General features: G+C 41.8%; 1 protein-coding gene and 1 long non-coding RNA gene across 3 annotated transcripts; one reads left to right on the top strand and one right to left on the bottom strand.

Annotated features, from left to right (window-relative positions):
* Positions 1-1,851: 1,851 nt before the first annotated feature.
* Positions 1,852-14,019, top strand: tsen2 (TSEN2 tRNA splicing endonuclease subunit). Of its 2 annotated transcripts, none has more exons than XM_061874496.1 (12): positions 1,852-2,282; positions 2,387-2,453; positions 2,536-2,575; positions 11,397-11,633; positions 11,701-11,857; positions 11,931-12,005; positions 12,220-12,270; positions 12,342-12,486; positions 13,004-13,040; positions 13,100-13,211; positions 13,345-13,403; positions 13,543-14,019. In XM_061874496.1, exons 1-11 carry the CDS (start codon positions 2,112-2,114, stop codon positions 13,366-13,368), a joined length of 1,116 nt encoding a protein of 371 aa, XP_061730480.1. In that variant the 5' UTR covers positions 1,852-2,111; the 3' UTR covers positions 13,369-13,403; positions 13,543-14,019. The 2 variants fall into 2 exon arrangements, with proteins under 2 accessions (XP_061730480.1, XP_061730479.1); XM_061874495.1 differs by having other exon boundaries at positions 1,854-2,282; positions 13,314-13,403.
* LOC133535062 (uncharacterized) lies at positions 5,844-18,848 on the bottom strand. The gene is made up of 3 exons (XR_009802135.1): positions 18,661-18,848; positions 10,452-10,588; positions 5,844-6,042 (listed from the first exon to the last, which is right to left on the bottom strand). It is a non-coding gene; the product is annotated as an uncharacterized LOC133535062 (long non-coding RNA).
* Between the last annotated feature and the right edge of the window lie 14 nt (positions 18,849-18,862).

The following is an 18,862-nucleotide window of genomic DNA, read 5'->3' as shown; positions in this document are numbered from 1 at the left end:
AATTGTGTTCTGTTTTTATTTACCACACTAAAAATATAATTCACTTCACTTCACTTCACATTTACACTACGTGCCACCTTTATTGGTTTTGGGTTTTGTACACAGAATTTGAAAGTATAAAAATACACCAATATAAGACAATGTACAATATATAAAAAAAATACAAATATTCAATTTTATTATATTCAAATTGTTTGAGCAAGATAAAATCAAAAGTGGACATTAATGCGTTTGTAAACACTATAACAAGTGATATGACGGTAAATCCAACAATATCAATAATACAACAACAAAAAGCTCTGTCATCCGGGAGGAACTCAAAGTAAAGCCGCTGCTCCTCCACATCGAGAGGAGCCAGATGAGGTGGTTCGGGCATCTGGTCAGGATGCCACCCGAACGCCTCCCGAGGGAGGTGTTTAGGGCACGTCCAACCGGTAGGAGGCCACGGGGAAGACCCAGGACGCGTTGGGAAGGCTATGTCTCCCGGCTGGCCCGGGAACGCCTCGGGATCCCCCGGGAAGAGCTAGACGAAGTGGCTGGGGAGAGGGAAGTCTGGGCTTCCCTGCTTAGGCTGCTGCCCCCGCGACCCGACCTCGGATAAGCGGAAGAAGATGGATGGATGGACGAATGGACAACAACAAAAATCTCATGTTTGAAATAAAGTGCATACAAGAGAACTGGACAAAGTATGTGTGTAATCATGCTTGTATCGATCTGATAGTATTTGTGAAAAATTTCTCACTCTGAATAATGAAAAAACCCTCATAATGTTCAATAATGTGTGACAAATACTATTACAGTTTTTTTTCAATTGCTTCCACACTACATTTTAAATTTTCACACAGTTAACAAATTGGACACACAGTAAGCAAAATCACTGTGCAGATTTAAGTAATATTAGGCATAGACTTTGCTTCACTTTGCGAAATATTGCACACAATGCTTTACACAGACTTTCTCATCTTGCACATGTGATGTGGATAAGATAGATCCAGCTAGACGGGCAGGTGATGATTAGAATCAGTAACTGGGACTTTTGAGTATGTTATTTTATAGAGTGGCTGCCGCCTAAGTCTGCACACGTAGCCTTTACTCTATGCTGTATTTTTTGGTTGGGGGCGTTGTTAAGAGGGGAGGAGTATATTTAGTGCAGTTGGTTACTGCACTCTCTAAAAGCCGTAGATGTTATCGTCACATATGCATGTACAGAAGATAAAAGTATTGTCCTGTTTAAGACTGACACAACATTGCTGTTTACGGCAGACAAACTGCTTTACGGTAGATGAAACCGTGACTGCTGTTGTTGTGTGTTACCGCGCTGGGAGGACGTTCATGAAACTGCCTAACAATAAACCCACATAAGAACCCAAGAACTTGCCCTCGATCATTCAACAGTTAAAACGTCATTGGGCAGACACGCTGTTTATTTTGTGGGAAAGCGGACGTGAAAACAGGCAGTCGGCACGTCACTCAGGTCCGCATGGAAAATCTCCCGAAATTCAGGCGGAGCTGGAGGCGGCGTGGCCTCCAGCTCCGCCTGAATTTCGGGGGATTTTTGGGAGAAAATTTGTCCAGGGAGGTTTCGGGAGAGGTGCTGAATTTCGGGAGTCTCCCTGAAAATCTGGGAGGGTTGGCAAGTATGCTTCCGCTCGAATGCAGCTGAGATAGGCTCCAGCACCCCCTGCGACCTCAAAAGGGACAAACGGTACAAAATGGATGGATGGAAACAGGATACATCCTGCACGACACTTGATGGTTTGTGTTGCCCTCCGTGCCAGCTGGGGACGCTGTGGGGTTTTTTTTCTAACGGTTCTCAGTTTATTTAAACTTGTGAAACTGCAATAATAGCAATATTCTCTCTGATCCGTGGTAATGTTTTCTTCAGAAAATATCAATATGTGCAACCAGTTTTATTTAAAATAGGATAATTTTTAACTTATGGTACATCAATGTTTCATTTCACATCTGGCAATGCTGATTTCCAGCCCGGACACTAATTTTGGTTACACTCACTTTCACGCTGCTCGTAAAATAGCAGGCTAAACATGCTAAAGGTAAACAACAATGAAGGAGTTTATTGGAAAAGTTGATGCAGCTCGTCATTTGGGAGCATGCAGGCGGAATTTCGTGCTCCCCGGCGACGCTGCCGGGTTTATGAAGAGTACGAAGCGCCGTTCCCTGTGAGCCGCAGCCCGGAGGAGAGGAGCTCTTTCCGGGCGGAGCTCGTCAACCAACACGTTCTGGTTTGCTTACCAGACCACATCCACAAGATTTACAAACAGGTATTTATCTTTTACATCCTAAATATTCATTATTCAATTGACTTTCTTGTTTATTCTCAATCACGTAAGCCACGCAAATGACACAAATTGTGTGTTTTTTTCAGGGGTACTTTGGTAAAGGTGTCCTCTCAAGAGCCAGGCCGGACCACAGTATTTCTGACCAGTGGGACCGTAAGTACACAGCATAGTCCACATTATATACATATATTGACTACAAGCACTGGAGTCAACTTTTCTTTTGGTTCTTTTGTAGAGCATGAAGGTTTGCTACTTCCTGTCCTCACACAGTCCAGGTCAGTGACGTCACTTTCTGTTTGTCAAAAATCACAGTGATAACTGATGGTAACCCAAAATGTTGAAAGAGCCGTATTGGACCAAAAAACAAATCTGTCTGGCATTGGAAAAAAAGTAAACACCTTATATAAATAAGTCTTATAACTAGAGATGTCCGATAATATCGGACTGCCGATATTATCGGCCGATAAATGCTTTAAAGGCCTACTGAAACCCACTACTACCGACCACGCGGTTTGATAGTTTATATATCAATGATGAAATCTTAACATTGCAACACATGCCAATACGGCCTTTTTAGTTTACTAAATTGTAATTGTAAATTTCCCGCGAAGTATCCTGTTGAAAACGTCGCAGAACGATGACGCGTATGACGACGCGTGCGCGTGATGTAACCGGTTGTAGTGCGGACATGTTCTTCCAGCACCGATCACGGTTAAAAGTCGTCTGCTTTAACCGCATAATTACACAGTGATTCGAACATTTGTGTTGCTGAATCTTTTGCAATTTGTTCAATACTGGAGAAGTCAAAGAAGAAAGATGTAGGTGGGAAGTGATGTATTGCAGTTGCCTTTAGCAACACAAACACAGCCGGTGTTTCCTTGTTTACATTCCCGAAGGTGAAGCTTTACTATGGAATAGAGCAGTCAAGCAAACATGGTTCCCGACCACTTGTCAACCGGCAGGTTTCGGTGAGAAAATTGTGGTTATAAGTCGGCTCTTACCGTAAACATGAGCGGCGCTTGCGTCCTCCCACCAGGTACCATATAATCTCACTAAAACACTTGTGTATGATCCTAGTAAATGTGTCTAACATCTGAATCTCTCCCACTGCCCTCGCCTTTTGTTTTTTCTAGTCCTTCACTTTCACTATCCTCAGCCACGAATCTTTCATCCTCACTCAAATTAATGGGGAAATCGTCGCTTTTTCGGTCTGCATCGCTCTCGCTGCTGGTGGCCATGATTGTAAACAATGTGAGGAGCTCCACAACCCGTGACGTCACGCCCATCGTCTGCTACTTCCGGTACATGCAAGGCTTTTTTATTAGCGACCAAAAGTTGCGAATTTTATCATCGATGTTCTCTACTAAATCCTTTCAGCAAAAATATAGCAATATCGCGAAATGATCAAGTATGACACATAGAATAGACCTGCTATCCCCGTTTGAATAAGAAAATCTAATTTCAGTAGGCCTTTAAAATATATCGGAAATGATCGGTATCGGTTTCAAAAAGAAAAATTCATGACTTTTTAAGACGCCGCTGTACGGTGTGGTACACAGACGTAGGGAGAAGTACAGAACACCAATAAACCTTAAAGGCACTGCCTCTATGTGCCATCCCAATCACATAATATCTATGGCTTTTCACACAAAAATGAATGCAAAGCATACTTGGTGAACAGCCATACAGGTCACACTAAGGGTGGCCATATGAACAACTTTAACAAATATACGCCACACTGTGAATCCACACCAAACAAGAATGACAAATACATTTTGAGAGAATATCTGCACCGTAACTCAACATAAATACAACAGAACAAAAGCCCAGAATCCCTTGCAGCACGAACTCCTCCGGAACACTACAATATACACCCCACGCGAACCCGCCCACCTCAACCTCCTCATGCTCTCTCAGGGAGAGCATGTCCCAAATGCCAAGCTGATGTTTTGAGGCATGTTAAAAAATAATAATACACTTTGTGACTTCAATAATAAATATGGCAGTGCCATGTTGGCATTTTTTTCCATAACTTGAGTTGATTTATTTTGGAAAACCTTGTTACATTGTTAAATGCATCCAGCGGGGTACCACAAAAAAATTTGCCGTAATAATGTGTTAATTCCACGACTGTACATATTGGTATCGGTTGATATCGGAATCGGTAATTAAGAGTTGGACAATATCGGATATCGGCAAAAAAGCCATTATCTGACATATCTACTTAAGGCAGGGGTAGGGAACCTATGGCTCTTTTGATAACTGCATCTGGCTCTCTGATAAATCTGAGCTGACATTGCTTAACACGATAAGTAATGAATAATTCCACTTGTAATCACAGTGTTAAAAATAATGTTCAAAATATAAAACATTCTCATGCATTTTTAATCCATCCATCTGTTTTCTACCGCACCTGTTCAAAAAGTTGCGTTAATGGTAAGAAGTTATTTATTTATTATTGGTTAGTGTGGGGCTTGCCCTCCTGGGGGTTCTTCAGACCCCCAAGCACCGACATGAGAGCCTGTTTAAGGATTACAATATTGTTTTATTTTTCAATAAGTCTCTCAGTTGCTTTCCAGCAATAGTTTTTCCAGCCCCAACCCAGTTTCTCCTGCTGGCTGCTGTTTATAACAGAGCGACAGGTGATTGGATAACTAGGCCCAGGTGGGCCATCTACGCACCTGTCGCTGCAGGCCCGCAGGCCACGCCCCCTCCACAGTTAGCTTCAGAATAACAATGTTATTACAAATTATAAGAGACGTATTATACTCTAGAAATGTTGGTCTTACATAAAACTCCACGTGTTTAGTTGTGTTCAGTGTTAAAAAAAATATTATATGGCTCTTACAAAAATAGATTTTAAAATATTTGGCTTTTTGGCTCTCTCAGCCAAAAAGGTTCCCGACCCCTGACTTAAGGCAACACATGATGTAAACGTCTATATTAGCTATTTAAGCCTACTGTCAGAATGACTGTGTCGCAGGCTGACACAAATCTTTGTTGATAGAAATGTTGAAATGAAATATATTTTCAACACATTGTTACAATATTGGAAAACATTAGTAAAACGGAGGTTTCTCAGCGGGTGAGATAACTCCTGGAAATGACTGGCTCAGAGTGGTCAAAGGCACGGATGTGTGTGCCGGATACGGCCCGCCAGCGTCCAAAATCCGGCCCGCGGGAAGTCCCAAGTTAAAAACATTTTTATAATTACATTATTCAAATCCGTCCTTTCTAATCCATTTTACTCTCCTAGCCGCTCAGGCAAATCATATTGTCAAAAAATGCATTTTCCCATCGATAACTTGACATCATCAGCGGCAAGTGCGCGCTCTGTCAATTATATATATATATGTATATATATGTAAATATATATACATATATATGTAAATATATATATATATGTATGTATATATATATACATGTATATATATACATATGTATATATATATATATATATATATATATATATATATATATATATATGTATATATATATATATATATATATATATATATACACACTATAAAAACAGTACCACTTTTTATATTTTCCTTTGTTTGTTGGGGCAGCACGGTGATAGAGGGATTACTGCATCCGCCTCACAATACGAAGGTCCTGAGCAGTCCTGGGTTCAATGCCGGGCTCGGGTTCTTTCTGTGTGGAGTCTGCATGTTCTCCCCATGACTGCGTGGGTTCCCTCCGGGTACTCCAGCTTCCTTCCAACACCAAAGACATGCACCTGGGGATAGGTTGATTGGCAACACTTAATTGGCCCTAGTGTGTGAATTTGAGTGTGAATGTTGTCCGTCTATCTGTGTTGGCCCTGTGATGAGGTGGCGACTTGTCCAGGGTGTACACCGCCTTCCGCCCGAATTCAGCTGAGATAGGCTCCAGCAACCCCAAAAGGGACAAGCGGTACAAAATGAATGAATGGATGTTTTTTATTGTAGCAACATGGTGGTTAACGTTTTGGAGACTTGTGTATGCGTGTGCATGTTAATATCTTTGCTAGCTGGGTAATGTTTGCTGTGGGCTGCAACATAAATGCAATTATAAATCAAATACAAAGAGGCCATCCATCCATTTTCTACCACTTGTCCCTCTCAGGGTCGCAAGGGTGCTGGAGCCTATCCTAGCAGTACTCTGGCGGAAGACGGGGTACACTCATGACAATTCGCCAACAAAGATGGACAAGTAAAAGAAAATTAAATGAGCTCAAATGTAGCTCCAAACAAGGCATAATGATGCAATGTGTAATTAACTTAGCCTAAATAGCAAATTAACATTGTTAGCTTGCAGTTATGCACTTGATCTAACATGCCTAATCAACAAAGATCACCTTTGTGCATACACTCACAGCATAAAAGATTTGTGTACAAAATGAGACAAAGAAGGAGTGTCTTTATGTGGCAGCGTCAGAGAAAGTTGTACATGTAAACAAACTGTTGCATCACAGTCCACACAACTACGGTGAGTCCAAGGACCACCAAAATTAATAGGAGAAAACAACAGAAACATCCTCTCATCTGTGAAACATAAATACAAACATATTAAACAGTGGGCTTTCTAACAATTATGAAGGTTTATGTAATGTGTGTCCTCCTACAGAAACAATATTAAAACAAAAAATATAATTTTCCCCCCATCTTTTTCCATTTTCATACATTTTTGAAAAAGCTCCAGGGTGGCACTAAAGATTCTGATGCTCTAGACCCGCGATTTACTGTTCACTGGGTTAGACTTTAGAACGTTAACCTGACTCTCTCCACATTGCTGAGCTCCACACAAGGATCTAGGACTTCTCAATAGGAGATGTACTTCAGAAGGCGGGGCCTTGTAAAAAAAAAAAAAAAAGCATTGTATGTGATTGGATAAACCAATTGTCCGCTTTATTGAATGACGTGCTTCTTCAACACATCGAAATCAACCCGTGACGCTGGGAAATCCAAAACAAAACAGCCGACATATATGATAACGACAAGTTAGAGAAATTTTACTGAAACAATGCAGGAATGTCAGTAGACGATCGATGTTGCAAAACAGTTGCAATAGCAAAATTAATGTCAGCACACTACTCGCTGCGTGCTGCCATTGTTGTTTGACTCGAACTGTCGCTTCGGCGCTACGTCACATCCATCAAATCCCGCCCAGCAATTCCGTTTGGTTCATTATTTTTTGCTATTTTGAAGGGGTTTGCATTGCCGTCTCAATGGTGGTGGTCAGAGGGGCCGTAGGCGCAAACTGGCAGCCACACTTCCGTCAGTCTACCCCAGGGCAGCTGTGGCTACTGATGTAGCTTACCACCACCAGGTGTGAATAAATGTTGAGTCCCACTTCTCTGTGAGCGCTTTGAGTGTCTAGAAAAGCGCGATATAAATCTAAGTTAAAAAAGCCCAGAGCCTTGTGTGGAGCTCGGCAAACTACAAGGATCTGGCGGGTGTCAGGTTATTAGAACGTTGCTGCTGGTCCAGGAACATCTAAATCTGAACATTTTACTTCATTACCAAGTTGGATTGCCAACTGCCTGAAAAAAAAATTAAGGGACAGTTTGTGGGGCTTATTGATCTGATTTTTTCCCCCCCTTTTTTTATGTGTGTGAAAGGAGTTTTTTATTATCTGCACAAGCTGAATGGAGGCAACAGGACTCTTTTTAGAACAGTCCATTTGCATCGATTAAACCTTTTTGGATTATATGACCTGAGGACTGACAATCTACACACACATATTTGTATACTATTTGACTTCAACCAAAATTTCAAGTAGATGTGCATGTTTTGGACTCATACAAATAAGTTGAAGGGTAATTATATATATTGTAATGTTTTTGTGCAAACAACAAAATGAACAAAATAAAATGATATGTTTTTCCTAAATATAAATATTTTCTGGTTAACTTAACAGAATAAAAATACACATGTTTTTTTAACAAACATCTCACCTGCATAACATTTTTATGATAGAGAAGGGGATCTTCATCTTTCATCGGTATTGGAACTACTTTGACATAAAGAAAAGAGAGGTGAGATATGTATTTTATTTATATGATAGGCTACATTTAAAATAAGACACCTGTGGCCATGGTCTTTTCACTATATTTTGATCATTTGTCATTAAATAAAAGCCTAATGTCACAATGTAACACTTATAAAACTATGATATACGATATTTGACCTTTTGGTAAATCACTGTATCCTCAGCTACTTGTTGGAGACCCCTGTAGTGTCACTATCACAAAGTATAGTGAGACTGTCATGAAGTGTAGTGTGACTGTCATGACGTATAGTGTGACTATCATGAAGTGAAGTGTGACTGTCATGAAGTGTAGTGTGACTGTCATGAAGTGTAGCATGACTGTCATGAAGTGTAGCGTGACTGTCATGAAGTGTAGCGTGACTGTCATGAAGTGTAGTGTGACTGTCATGACGTATAGTGTGACTGTCATGACGTATAGTGTGACTGTCATGACGTATAGTGTGACTGTCATGACGTATAGTGTGACTGTCATGACGTATAGTGTGACTGTCATGACGTGTAGTGTGACTGTCGTGAAGTGTGACTGTCATAAAGTGTAGTGTGACTGTCATAAAGTGTAGTGTGACTGTCATGAAGTGTAGTGTGACTGTCATAAAGTGAACTGTGACTGTCATGAAGTGTAGTGTGACTATCATAAATTGTGGTGTGACTATCATGAAGTGTAGTGTCACTTCCATAAAGGGTAATGTGGCTGTCATGAAGGGTAATGTGGCTGTCATGAAGTGTAGTGTGGCTATCATAATGTGTAGTGTGACTATCATAATTTGTAGTATGACTACCACAAAGTGTAGTTTGGCTATTATAAAATGTAGTGTGACTATCATACATTGTAGTGTCGCTATCATATACTTTGGTGTGACTCTCATAAAGTAGTGTTACAATCATCAAGTGTAGTGTGACTATCATCAAGTGGAGTGTGACTATCATAATGTGTAGTGACTACCATGAAGTGTAGTGTGACTGTCATAAAGGGGACACACTATGTTCAACAACTAACTAGTGTTTTTGGAGACAAGAAATTATTTTAACGAGAGCAGAGTTGCTAAATGACACTTCGAAAAAGTGAGCTAGCAATACTAATAAGTTAGCACATAGACGTGATAGCCACATGTAGCGCAGAAAAAAAAGGTCTCAGAATCTCCAATTTACTCCTATTTTTTTAACAGAAAAATGTAATTGCGGTAAAATGTCTTATTTGTAGTCCGATTTCCAGACGCTCGGCATATCATTCTAGCTAGCTGCCGTCACACTGAGGCAGCGTGAGCGCAAACAAGACAGAACAAACAAATTCCGAAAGACTAATCTACGGCTTTAGCCTTAGCCTGCGGCAACCTGTTGTTACAGCTCTATTTTTTGGGTTCTATTGATATTTTACAGACTGTTTTGTACTCTTAACGGTAATAAAAAATACGGGACAAAGTCCATCCCATGACAGTTAATACGGAACGCGTACTTTTGTCTACAAAAAAAAAGATTAGGTATCCAAAGAAATGTTGTTTCGATGCTGATATTTTTTTCTTACATGTTTTTTATTTACATGTTGTTGTGTTGTGTGTTTTGTTTTGTTTTGTTTGTTGTTTCACTGTAAAATGTGTTGGGGAGAAAAAGTCAAATTTTAAAAATGTGAGAAGTTCAATAGTAAATAGTTAAAGGCCTACTGAAATGAGATTTTCTTATTTAAACGGGGATGGTAGGTCAATTTTATGTGTCATACTTGATCATTTCGCGATATTGCCATATTTTTGCTGAAAGGATTTAGTAGAGAACATCGACGATAAAGTTCGCAACTTTTGGTGCTGATAAAAAAGCCTTGACGTCACAAGGGTGAGAGCTCCTCACGTCCTTACATTGTTTGTAATGGGAGCCTCCAGCAGCAAGAGCTATTCGGAACGAGAAAATGGACAATTTCCCCATTAATTTGAGCGAGGATGAAAGATTTGTGGGTGATGATATTGATAGCGAAGGACTAGAAAAAATAAAAATAAAGTTTAGGAAAAAAAAGGCGATTGCATTGGGACGGATTCAGATGTTTTTAGACACATTTACTAGGATAATTCTGTAAAATCCCTTATCTTTCTATTGTGTTGCTAGTGTTTTAGTGAGATTAAATAGTACCTGATAGTCGGTGGGGTGTGTCCACGGGTGTCTTGAGGCCAGTCTCTGAGGGAAGTCGACGTCAGCTGCATGGACGGCGCAAGCTCCACAGATCTCCGGTAAGAAGCGACTTTCTACCACAATTTCCTCACCAAAACCTGCCGGTTGAAAAGTGGTCAGTAACCATGTTCGCTTGACTGCTCTGATCCATAATAAAGCTTCAGCTCCGGGAATTTTACACAAGGAATCACCGTGTGTTTGTGTGGCTAAAGGCTAAAGCTTCCCAATTCCATCTTTCTACTTTGACTTCTCCATTATTAATTGAACAAATTGCAAAAGATTCAGCAACACAGATGTCCAGAATACTGTTTAATTGCGCGATGAAAAGAGACGACTTTTAGCCGCAAATGGTGCTGCGCTAATATGTCCTGACAGTCCGTGACGTCACGCGCATGCGTCGTCATTCCGCGACGTTTTCAACAAGAAACTCCACGGGAAATTTAAAATTGCAATTTAGTAAACTAAACCGGCCGTATTGGCATGTGTTGCAATGTTAATATTTCATCGTTGATATATAAACTATCAGACTGCGTGGTCGATAGTAGTGGGTTTCAGTAGGCCTTTAAGTTTATTTTTCAATGTTATAACTTTGTAGCAGCATGTAGAGTTAATAAAGGCACATTTATACAATAGACTATTCAGATACATGCTTGTTTCCTTTTTATTCATAATTAATTTACCTCATAATTTCACAATATTTTCGGTAATACATTTGATTAAAACAACAACAAAAAAACTTAAGAGCTGTTTGAGAGCCCATAAAGTCCACTCCTTTTACTGAGCCGAGCCAAAAAATCCGGCTCTCTAAAAAGAGACGAAGATCCCATTAATAAATGGTTTCTATGATACTGCCCCATATTTACTTGGTATCGAATTTCGACCAAAATTTGCATTATCTTCCTGCAGGTATGACCAGCTGCTCGGGTGGGCGGAGTCTGCGCTCTTGGCTCAGGGATTGATTAAAGAAGCTGTCAGTCAGATCCTGCAACCGCTGTCTCTGCCTGTAGGAATTGAGGATGTAAGGCGGGAAACAGGAAGCAGAGAGAATGGCGAGGGGTCAGGGGCAGACAGTCAAGCACCCCCCAATGCCAAGAGGCTGCGGCTGATGTCAGGAGTCACGTTGGAGGCAGGGACAAGCTGCTGGTACATGGCACAGGTCACCTGACTTCCACCAGTCCTGAATGCGCTTGACTCTGGTCTTTCATTTCAGGTCGGAAGACACACAAGACTCCAGTCTTAGTCCTGACCAGCTTTGTGAACGTAGCCGTGATTTGGACTCTGACCAGGACTCGAACTCGGACTCTGATTTAGATCCTGAATCACTTGTTCCAGGTCCAGGTTTTGTCCTTGTGGTCTCTGACGCTGATGTGAGTCACAGGAATGCGTTGTTTCCACACACAAACCTTCATTCACTCTTGATGGCGGTGTTGTGTGTCTTAGGGCGATGCCGCGACCAGGCTGGTGCGACGTAATCCTTTCTATCTAACAGAATATTTACAACTCAGCCTGGAGGAGGTCAGGGTTTATTATGTTTGTGCATATATTTCTAGTCCAAACTGCAATGACCATGATGACGCGTGTGCGTGCGTGTGTGTGTGTGTGTGTGTGTGTGTGTGTGTGTGTGTGTGTGTGTGTGTGTGTGTGTGTGTGTGTGTGTGTGTGTGTGTGTGTGTGTGTGTGTGTGTGTGTGTGTGTGTGTGTGTGTGTGTGTGCGCGCGTGCGCCTTCAGGCTTTCTTCCTGGTGTACAGCCTCGGCTGTCTGTCTGTCCACATGCAACAGGTAACTGTGCTAGTGAAAACACAACATGTCTGAGTATGATATCAACGTGTCCTCTTCCGTGATTTTGTCAGGAGCCCCTGTCAATCATCCAGCTGTGGAAGAAATTACGGTCGCTGAGACCTGATTTTATCAGTTCCTACGCAGCATATCATCACTTTCGCAGCAGGGGGTGGGTCCCCAAAGAAGGAAGTGGCGCCAAGTATGGCGTTGATCTCTGTAAGAAACTCACCTTTGTCAACTTATTTCCCATGCTGTCTCTGAAATGGAATTCTTCCGTTTGTACACTTTCATAAGTATTTCGCATACACTCTGTCTTTAGTTCCAGAGTGCCTAAATAATGAAAGTGTGCTGTTGTCCTAAATCAATTACTATTGCAATATTTACTTTTTTGATTGCAACCAGTCAACAAAACGATGCTGCTGACATTGAGCTGACCCACCCTAGTATCTTCCAGCTTTTCCCTCCCATTTCTCAATTGTAGAGGTAAAAAATGAATATTATTTGTATAGGTATCAACTTGGCAATACTAGGCCTGTATTTATTTGGTATAAGATCAGTACCAAAATTCTCTATCGCCCAACCTAGCTGGGTAGTGTCAATGCATTGCATTTTGCTCTACATATCTGTGGGAACATTTTAAAATGCAGTTACCGGTAAAAAAAAAAAAAAAAATTAAGCGTGGTTTTCAGTAATATTCCAATGTATTTATTTTATTGTATACATGTTTTTTCAGTGTTGTACAGAAAAGGCCCCCCTTTCTACCACGCCAGGTAAGGCACTCAACGCCTTAATGCAGAAATGAGAAAACTGATCCAAAATTGTTTTTCAGTTATTCTGTGGTAGTAGAAAAGGTGGATGATAGTTTCACCGGCTCAGCGCTACGTCCGTTTTCATGGCGGTCTCTGGCAGCTCTCGGTCGCATCACTGCTAACGTCTCCAAGGTAACAACCAAGCTTCACAGTTCCTCCAGTAGCGTGTGTTTCTTGTTTCCTTTTAAATATTAATCATTTGTGTAGTGTGTAAAATACTTTCCCCACCCACAGGAGCTCATGTTGTGTTACATTGTCTACCCAGTTGACCTATCAGAGGCCGAGCTAGACTCACCTGCGTGTCTAAGCAAACTGAAGGTTCAGGTAAACACAAATCAACATGAAGTAGGACAGTGTTGGTAGTCCATTTATAGAATTGATATATATTCTGAGCAGTTAGTAGATACAAGCAATTTTTCTCTAATGTCAAGGTGAATTTTCAAGTTTCCATTTGTCCCTGCAGGAGGTTATTATCAGCAGGTGGGTTTCCTCCAAAGAACGAGCTGAGCCGGACGACATCTGATTGGCTGAGGGTGCATGTCGTTATTGAAACTTTTAGTACAGAAGTGCCTAAGTTTACAACATTCACAGTTTTTGGGATACAATCTGTTCTATACCATTGTCCTCATAATGTTTCAATTCAATTGTTTTGCTTAAGTCCAGCCCCCCGCGATCCTGAGTGAGACACACGGTAGAAACTTAATGAATAGTTTGCAAGCAAGATTTCGGGTTACGGGCCTCCCCATTGCTAGTTAGCGTAGCAAATGTCACAGTTAACCCGAGCAATACATTTGGCTTTTTACTTGTTAGCTTAATAGCTAGCAAGACATATCTTTTGTTTTTCCAACCATGGCAGCAAAGAACATGAGTGTGATGAGAAGAAGAAGGAGATGATATGTTTTCAATTTGTTTTTAGATAAATAAATCATCTAAAAACATGGCCAAGCGTACAATTTTTTTTTTTGCGGTGAACATTTATTCATGAAAATATGTAGGAGCTTATGATGGTGTGTTTGACAGAATAGCAGCTTGCCAGAGATACCGCAGAAGTCTACTCTCCAAGATGAATGCTGTACATCAGAGGTCTTCAACAAGAGGTCTGCAAAACCTCTAAGGGATCCATAGTAGTACTGCAGGGGGGTTGTGAGATTTTAGGTTTGTTACATTTCTTTCTGATATATCTTTTCATATTCTCCCCACAATATTTCCAAAAATATTACATTGATCCAACACATTGTAGTGTAGTTTATAATTGGCATTGGAAAGGCCAGCCTACTCACTGTACCTTGCAGGTTTAAAATAAAACACGAACAATTATATTATATTCATACAAGCATTTAGTTGGTTAATTTCAGTTTATTTCGAACATGACAATCCAAGGCATCATATATTTCCAGTTGTTTCATTACAGCACCTCCGACCAGTAGTAGGAAGAAGCAGAGCTTGTTTAATCTTACTTCTTTTCATATTATAGCATTTATATCTTTTATCTAGTTTTTTCTGTATTCTCTGTTTCTAACAGTACAATGAATACAAAATTATTATCTAAATTAATATACAATAAGTAAGTAAAGAAATATTAAATACATAAATATTAGACGTAATCTAGGTCCAATCTCTATCATCTCCAAGGTAAAAGGAGATGAATTAACCTTTTTTTTTTTTAAAGGTTCAAGATGTTTGAAATTATTTTTCTTTGTATGTTGTAACTTGCTTTCCTTTCCTTGCTTAATCTATTTCATAATTTAATTCCACATATTGATATGCTTAAGGTCTTAAGTGTTTTTTGTGCATACAAATGTTTAAAATTAGATTTTGCTTGGAGGTTATATTTCTTCTCTTGTTGAGAAGAATTATTGTACATTCTTGGGTAGCAGGTTAAAGTTTGCTTTGTACATCATTTTAGCTGTTTGCAAATATATCAAGTTGTTGAATTTCAATGTGTTTGCTTCAATAAATGAAGGGTTTGAGTGTTCTCGATATCCAACATTATGTATTATTTTAATTAGTGTTTTTTGGAACACCGTTAGTGAATGAAGCGCACATTTGTAGTTTCCCCATATTTCTTAACAGCAACTCGATTCGCGGCGGAATAAAAAAATATCTCAGTATTGCACAACAAGTTAGCTTTAGGACCAGTTTAGTTTAACCTTTTTTTTTACAGGATATAGAAGTAGGGCATTAATGAGTAGGGGTCCCCTACCTTTATCTTTTTATCAGTTTTGTGGTCTAAAAATGTTTAAAACCCATACTGCACATTACAAAACCATTTAATGTACTACGCTATTGTATTGTTTTTGATACAATATTTGTTGTTAAAAGCATGCTCTTGTTTAAATTGTGGTGTTTTGGGGGGCCAAGCACAGATTAAATTGATTACAATGGATAATAGTGATTTTGGGATATAGTATTTTGGGCTATGAGCGCTGTCACAGAACGAATTAAACTCATAGGTCATGGTAACACAAGATGGCTTCTTCATACATTATGTAAGTGTGAATGATTGTTGATTGAACGATTTTGTATTTGTTTATCTTGACGATATTTTGGTGGCGAGTCCTTCAGCTGAGGAGCACCAGTCACACCTAACACAAGTGTTCAAACGTCTTGACGAGCACGGCCTGATGGTAAATCCTTCTAAATGTCAGTTTGAGCTGTCGGAGATTGATTTTTTAGGTGACCGTATTTCGTCGCAAGGTGCGATTCCTTTGCCTTCGAAGGTACAGGCGGTGGCGGATTTTCCTCGTCCCTCCACTGTCAAAGCTCTGCAGGAGTTTTTGGGCATGATTAATTTTTATAATCGGTTCCTTCCGCGCGCTGCCCACCTCCTGCAGCCTCTTTATGGTGCCCTACGTAACAAAAAGGCTAGCGATTCCCTCGAATGGACTCCTCATTGGGTCCAAGATTTTCAGAGGGCTAAATCCGCGCTCGCAGGGGCTGCTCTTCTCGCCCACCTTGTTTCCACGGCGCCCGTGGCATTGACGGCGGCTGCGTCTGATGTCGCCGTGGGTGCTGTGGATGAGCAGCAGTTGGCGAATGTGTGGCTGCCTCTTGCGTACTTAAGTCGCAAACTGCGAGATAACGAGTGGAAGTACAGTGTATTTGACCGAGAATTGTTAGCACTGTATCTCGCAACACGCCATTTTCGTTTTCTGTTGGAGGGTCGATCTTTCACGGCTTTTGTTGACCACACACCCCTGACGTTTGCCATGTCAAAGGTCACGGAGCCTTGGTCAGCCCGTCAGCAGCGTCACTTGTCATCCATCTCCGAGTTCACTACGGACATTCAGCATGTGGCCGGTAAGGCCAACCCTGTGGCTGACTCTCTCACGCGTACTCGTGTGTCCCGTGCAGCTCGGTTTAAATTTTTCGGGAATAGCCACTGACCAGCCCGACGACCCCGGCATCCGCGCACTCAAAGCTGAGGGTACGGCGCTTGTGCTTAAAGAGGTGTTGGTGGAGGTGCCGCCCTCCTCTGCGATGTGTCCACTGACCGCCCTCGGCCGGTTGTCCCGGTAGACTGGCGCCGCCGGGTTTTTGACGCAATACACTCCCTGACGCACCCTGGCGTTCGGGCTTCCGTTAAGTTGGTTGGTGCCAAGTTTGTTTGGGCTGGCCTTATGAAGGATTTTTGGCAGTGGGCAGCCGCATGCCTGGCATGTCAGCGCGCCAAAGTCCACCAGCACACTAAGGCGGCCCTCGAACCGTTTACGATTCCGGTCAGGTGGTTTGACCACCTGCATGTAGACTTAGTTGGCCCCCTCCCTCCGTCGCAGGGTTATACACACTTGCTAACGATGGTAGATCGTACTACCAGATGGCCAGAAGCGGTTCCTCTTTCCTCCACTACCTCTGTAGACGTTGCCCGTGTGTTTCTGTCGGCCTGGGTTGCGCGTTTTGGCACGCCATCCGATATCACCTCGGACAGGGGATCCCAATTCGTGTCGGAGCTTTGGTCATCGTTGGTGCAGTCATTGGGTGTGCAGGTGCACCGTACTACAGCCTACCATCCCCAAGCTAACAGTTTATGTAAACATTTTCACCGTGCTGCGTGCGGCGCTCGTGGATAGCAATTGGGTTGATTGTTTGCCTTGGGTTATGCTCGGGTTGGGCTCGGCCCCTAAAGAGGATCTCGCTGCGGCCCCCGCTGAATTGGTGTTCAGTCAACCACTCCGCGTTCCGCGTGAATATTTACCTAAGGGTGGTGTCCCGCGATTGTTTCCCTTTTGGCCAAGGGAGTCCTTGGCTTCTGGCCCGGTTCACCACTGTTTCCCTAAATCGTTCGTGGCATCGGGGCTTAAAAATGCCCGTTTTGTTTTTGTACGTCACAACGCCCACCGTTCGCCCCTCCAACCCCCTTACGATGGCCCATTTAGGATTCTGGAACGCGGTCCTAAAGTTTTTGTGCTGGATATGGGCGGGCGCAGGGAATGCGTTTCGTTAGACAGACTTAAGCCGGCGCATTGTGTAGCAGGTGAGGAAATACTGCCGGGCCAAGTCCCCCACCGAGGTCACCCTCCAAACTCTGTTATGGTTGAATGTCCTTCGCCTCCACCGGGTCCTGATATTGGTTCTTCCCCACAAGGTACACCCACTCCCCCGCTGGATGGACAGTGTAGCCGTTACGGCAAGCGGGTGAGACCCCCTGTGATTTTTTTCCCCATAACTTGCTGTCCGGGTGTTCGGGCTGTGTGGCGGGCACTATCAATCAATTAAATCAAAGTTTACTTATATAGCCCTAAATCACGAGTGTCTCAAAGGGCTGCACAAGCCACAACGACATCCTCGGCTCACATCCCACATCAGGGTAAGAAAAAACTCAGTATCAGTGCCTATTTCGTTCTCTATGTGCCGAGACACTGATGAAATACGTTCCAACATTAGCACTGCTAATTGCGGTTTCAAAAACATAATAATAATAGTAATAATGGATTAGATTTATATTGCGCTTTCCTGTTGTTAGATACTCAAAGCGCTCACAGAGAAGTTGGAACCCATCATTCATTCACACCTGGTGGTGGTAAGCTACATCAGCCACAGCTGCCCTGGGGTAGACTGACGGGGGTGGTATTTGCTTGGCACAATATAATGCATTACATGAAATGATTTTCTACTTCGTGTATTGACATGGGAGTAGGCTATATGATTTATGCGTAACGTGGTTTGGATCATAGATACGCACTCTGCACTGAAAGATGGTGATGTGCGTACATGGAAGAGAATGCAGTGCGTCAGGCTGGATGCAACATGGAGTTATGCTGAACAAAAAATTTGGCAGTAATTTTACTGTTGGCCTTGGCTTGCCATCACAGTAGGCCTATGTTATATATATATATACATATATATATATATTACATAGCGGAAAAAAGATGGATGGATGGATATATATAATTATTTTCGATGGTGGTCCGTGTGGTCAAACTTAACATTGTAGCAGGGTAATGCCAACAATCTGTCCCGACTCTTGACGAAAATATTGCGGCGTAACTTTACAAATACATTTGGCTAATCAACGCCAGTAAAATGTAGCATAATTACTCAGTAAACCATCTTGCAAGAAGCATAAACAAAAGAAACCTACAGCGTAGGACTCGTCGATTGCCTTTTGAAGTTCCTTGGAATAGGATTCAGCTGTGTAGCCATAGGACCATGCTCACACTCAGCAGGATGGGTGTGGTTTGTGTCTGTTTGGACAGTAAAAGTACTTATTGTGTTGTGTTGTATACAGTTCTTATGTTGGCAGTCCTGCAATAAAGACCTGAAAGAAACAATGCTGTGTTTCT

The sequence above is a fragment of the Nerophis ophidion genome, linkage group LG16 (assembly GCF_033978795.1).
Source record: "Nerophis ophidion isolate RoL-2023_Sa linkage group LG16, RoL_Noph_v1.0, whole genome shotgun sequence".
NCBI lineage: Eukaryota > Metazoa > Chordata > Actinopteri > Syngnathiformes > Syngnathidae > Nerophis > Nerophis ophidion.
This window is presented reverse-complemented; position numbering and strand designations above follow the sequence as displayed.

What these genes read in the sequence shown, in the direction of transcription:
- tsen2 (XM_061874495.1), top strand. Translation starts at nt 2,112, where the DNA reads ATGCAGGCGGAATTTCGTGCTCCCCGGCGACGCTGCCGGGTTTATGAA. An exon ending in TGTCTGTCCACATGCAACAG is followed by an intron (nt 12,271 to 12,341) that starts GTAACTGTGCTA and finishes TGATTTTGTCAG; the next exon opens with GAGCCCCTGTCAATCATCCA. An exon ending in CAAGTATGGCGTTGATCTCT is followed by an intron (nt 12,487 to 13,003) that starts GTAAGAAACTCA and finishes ATGTTTTTTCAG; the next exon opens with TGTTGTACAGAAAAGGCCCC.